Source organism: Plectropomus leopardus, chromosome 2 (genome assembly GCF_008729295.1).
Source record: "Plectropomus leopardus isolate mb chromosome 2, YSFRI_Pleo_2.0, whole genome shotgun sequence".
In the NCBI taxonomy this organism is placed as follows: Eukaryota; Metazoa; Chordata; class Actinopteri; order Perciformes; family Serranidae; genus Plectropomus; species Plectropomus leopardus.
The window spans coordinates 38011616-38015585 of record NC_056464.1 but is presented as its reverse complement, the minus strand read 5'-3'; the positions used below and the strand labels follow the sequence as shown (position 1 = coordinate 38015585).

At 38.6% G+C, this 3970-nt stretch overlaps 1 protein-coding gene across 1 annotated transcript; it reads right to left on the bottom strand.

The window, feature by feature from the left end:
- Window positions 1–6: 6 nt before the first annotated feature.
- On the bottom strand, window positions 7–3897 carry osgn1 (oxidative stress induced growth inhibitor 1). Its single transcript, XM_042501808.1, has 3 exons — window positions 3665–3897; window positions 1546–1682; window positions 7–581 (listed from the first exon to the last, which is right to left on the bottom strand). The coding sequence occupies exons 1-3, from the start codon at window positions 3720–3722 to the stop codon at window positions 357–359; spliced, it is 420 nt and encodes a 139-aa protein (XP_042357742.1). The 5' UTR covers window positions 3723–3897; the 3' UTR covers window positions 7–356.
- Between the last annotated feature and the right edge of the window lie 73 nt (window positions 3898–3970).

Sequence of the window (3970 nt, the reverse complement as noted above, 5' to 3'; positions counted from 1 at the left end):
TTTCTTTTTTGGGCAATTTTTAAAGAATTTATCACAGTCAGATACTGTAAAAACAGAGACTGTCATTGGATTTTCTAATTTCCAGCGTTCCTTGAACATATCATGTGTTATTATACAGCTTTGTGAAACTACATTCCAGAACTTTCAAAGTATATTTAGTTTTTCTAAATTCTTTGGCTTTTCCAGGTTTTTCAGGACCGTATGAACCCTGCACTTGATATTTGTTTTATTTGTGGTTGTCGTTTGCTTTTTGTCTTGTTTACTGTCATTGCAGTCTGTTTGTTTTTGCCCTATTTGGTTTTGTTTAAATATCCTTGAAAAAAGATTGTATATTTGAAGGAGTTCTTCCGTATAAATCATTTCCTATCATCAGTACTGGAGCTACGTACGTGCCAGGCTCCTCCGGGCGGACCCTTCCCCAGCACCAGGTGAGGGATGGCGCGCTCCGGCTCGTATCGCCATTCCAGCGGAGACGTGTGGTCCAAACCGAAGTCACTGTCAGGGAGCAGCAGCGAATCAAAGAGCACGGCCACGGGATTGGACGATCGCCCCTCCAAACCCTCGCACAGGTACTCCAGATCCTGGAGAGAGACGAGGAGAGACACCGTGAGTCAGCCATCACATTTTTACTGAACTGAAGCAGCTTCACATTTTTTAAATTTCAGTGTGTTAACTTTTGGGGGATTTGGTGGCGTATAGCAATAAACTGCAGAGTGCGATCATCTAAAACTTCTCCCGGCTACAATCCCCTCAGTTTTCACGGCTCATTTCATCAGGAGGCAGAATCATCCACAAAACTAACAGACCAGGCAGCTAAAACAGCCAGAAACACCAAAAAAGCAGTTTCACATCACTAATTATTGAGTCTCCGGCGCAGTTTGGCATTTCGGGGACGGGCTGCTCGCCCAAAACATGCTCACCCCTTTTCTCTCAGAGCTTAATGTTTGCTCACCTTTTCCTGATCCACATGTTCTGGAGGTTTTTTTACGTAAGCCGAATTATCCACAGAGGCCTCTTTTTCTCCAAAACAAACAGACCCGGGATTTAAACGGATCAGAAACCAAATAAAGCAGTTTTAGCTTAAAAATCCATGTTATTCCAATGCACTTTGGTCTGTCGCTGCAGGCGGCTAATGTGGAGTCACCTATTTACCCCGATAAAATCCAGACGTTCAGGAGGGTTTCACCAGAAGCTGAATTATCCAGCATAAATGAATAATTTTCACATTACAAACAGTAAAAAGCAGCACTGCTCATTGCAGCCGGGCAGTTTATTACGGTGGACGATGCAAAAACACGAATGGTTGTATCTGTGTTTGGTTTGACCGTTTGACCGTTTTGGGCTACTGTAGAAAAAATGTTAATGAAAACGGTCCCTAAAATAAAAATCTGGTGCCTGTGTCAATATAAACAGCAAATTCAACGGTAACAAAAACACAACGATTCTTATTTTCAGGTGATTATATACTAAAGAAAACAAGAAATACCGCCTTAAATCCTCCTCACTGGTCCTGTATCTAATGCACGGCGTGCATGTGTGCGTTACCTGCTCCAGCAGCGACAGGTGCGGCTGCTCCTGCAGCTTGCTGTGCAGCAGCGGGTTTGGGTGCGATGCCTCAGGTGACAGGTAGGGGGTGTAACCCGACAACAGGTATGACAGACAGATCCCCGACGGGCCGTTACCTGGGAAACAGAGGGACACAGGTGAGTTTGAGCGGTACCGTCAGGTTGCTGTTCAGGGTTCAAACGTGTTTTTACCGGCGAATTTTTAAGATCGTACTTTCTCTGAAACGACTGTCGATACTCCTTATCGTTTCTTCTTCATTACTACTTGATAGCTTTTTCAAAATATATTATTTAAAATAAATTCTGCATCCAGAACAAGATTAGGAGTGAGTATTTATATATAAATAATACAACTCAAAAAGCTGCATTTTGCACTTATTTTACTGCTTATTTTTATACTATTATTACTGTCCATTTTTCTTTCTCTCAACATTTTTGGTGATTTAAAAAGAAAGATATTGGCTTTTTTTCTTAAATCTTTTTTTGTTGTTGCAATTTTCAATGGAAATTTTTTGGGGGTGTTTTTTAAAATGAGTTTCGAAGGCATGTTTTTTTTCCGACCATTACAGCTTTTATCACAGTCAGAACCTGTAAAAATAATCATTATCGTTGGATTTTCACATTTCTGCCAGTCGTTAAACAAATGATTTGTTATTACACAGGTTTGTGAAACAGATTTCCAAAACAGATTTACATGACTTTTTCCAAAACTTTCAAGGTATATTTGATTTTCAAAAGCCTGGAAATTGCTATTGGCAAATACCATGACTTTTCCAAGTTTTTCCATGACTGTACTAACCCTGGTTGTAACTAAGCGATGTGGTTGGTTCACATAATGCTGGAGCAGCCGAGTCATTGTGTGCGCGGCGTGTTTGTATTTTGTTGCTATGGTTACACATGCAGTATTTAGGAAGTTTGATCGGTCTGCTGTATTTATTTTATGAAACAGCTACTGAAGAAAAAACACAGCCTCAGCTAAAAAAAAAGTTGCCATTGCAGAGTCATTGATTAATGCTGACATAAAACTCACTTGGTCTGCAGCATGACTTGGCGAGTTTGAATACTTCATATTAACCTGCAGCATGACTCAGCAAAAGCCTGCACGCAGAGGCCAAATGCAAAGCAGTAAAAACTCTTTTTTGCCTGCTCATGATGACTAATGGATATTACACTTTCACTGTTTAAGGAAACAGCTGAATGTTTTCCAACAAAATAAATCCTGATCTAAACAAAACAGAACTGATTCTTTTTTAAGTGAGATATTTTGCATTTTTGCAGGTTTAAATAGTTGCGCTGAAATTTGGCTTTTATTTTATTGTTTCTGTTAAAAAACAACATTCATCGTCTGTCTTCTGTCATCTGCCTCGCCCACTTCCTGCTGATGTCAACACTTTTTGTGTTGTAAATATTAGCAATCGCTGTGTGAACATGAATTACCACAACTCTCTTTAAAAACATGTTGCCAAACTCAAACTGCTGTTTTTTAAACATAGGGGAAAAGGCAATGACTAGCTTGGAAAAAAATGTGCCACAAATTGCAAGAAATTTGTGAAATGTGATAAGAAAATGCAAAAAAAAAAAAAAAAAAAAATTTTAAAAGGAGGGGAGGATTATGAGAAAATTATTGTTAGAAAAAAAGAAAAATATCCAGAAAACTAGATTCAGTTATAATAACTGTATATTTAAAATTATGTTTTATGTTATAATTGTATTTTATTTATTTATTTTTACTTATTTCAGTTAATTTTCTTGTAACTTTTTTAAAGGAATTTCTTCCTTATTTTTGGGCCACGTGCTTTTTCCCTTCTCCCTTTGTTTTTAAAAGAAACCAAATCAGTTTGTTCAGGTTTTTTAATGCATCACATAGAACAACAGGTGCGCTTTAAACGTTTGTCACGTTCACTTCGTGGTTAATGCGGATGAGAGTGTGAGCTGATGTTTAATCGATGCGTTCAGGAGTTGTGCTGTGTCACAGTGAACGCAAGTTATCAACCACAGATGCAAATCTGAGTGCTTCTCCTTTCAAGTCTCCTGCTGCATAATCAAAATGACAAAGTGCGGTTTTGCATGTGTGCATGTGACACGTCTGTGTTTCTCACCGATGATCACCACGGGCAAAACCTCTCCACGGAGAATTTCTTTATCGTGAAGATCCATGTTGACTGAGGAGAGAAAGACAATATTATTATTATTATTGTTATTATTATTATTATAGGACTATCATTATTAACAACATGATTATAAATGCTTATCACCACTATTATCTTAGACTGAGAGAGTGGAGTAAGGGGCAACTAGTTAATCATTTCTTAGTCCAGTCACCACAATGGGCAGTCAGTAAATTTCCACTGACCTCTGACACACACACACACACACACACACACACACACACACACACACACACA

Excerpts from the sequence above, each read along its gene's own strand:
- osgn1 (XM_042501808.1), bottom strand. The coding sequence starts at position 3,722 with ATGGATCTTCACGATAAAGAAATTCTCCGTGGAGAGGTTTTGCCCGTG. Across the intron at positions 1,683-3,664 it reads TTTGCCCGTGGTGATCATCG|GTAACGGCCCGTCGGGGATC; the intron begins GTGAGAAACACA and ends TCTGTTTCCCAG. Across the intron at positions 582-1,545 it reads ACCTGTCGCTGCTGGAGCAG|GATCTGGAGTACCTGTGCGA; the intron begins GTAACGCACACA and ends GTCTCTCTCCAG.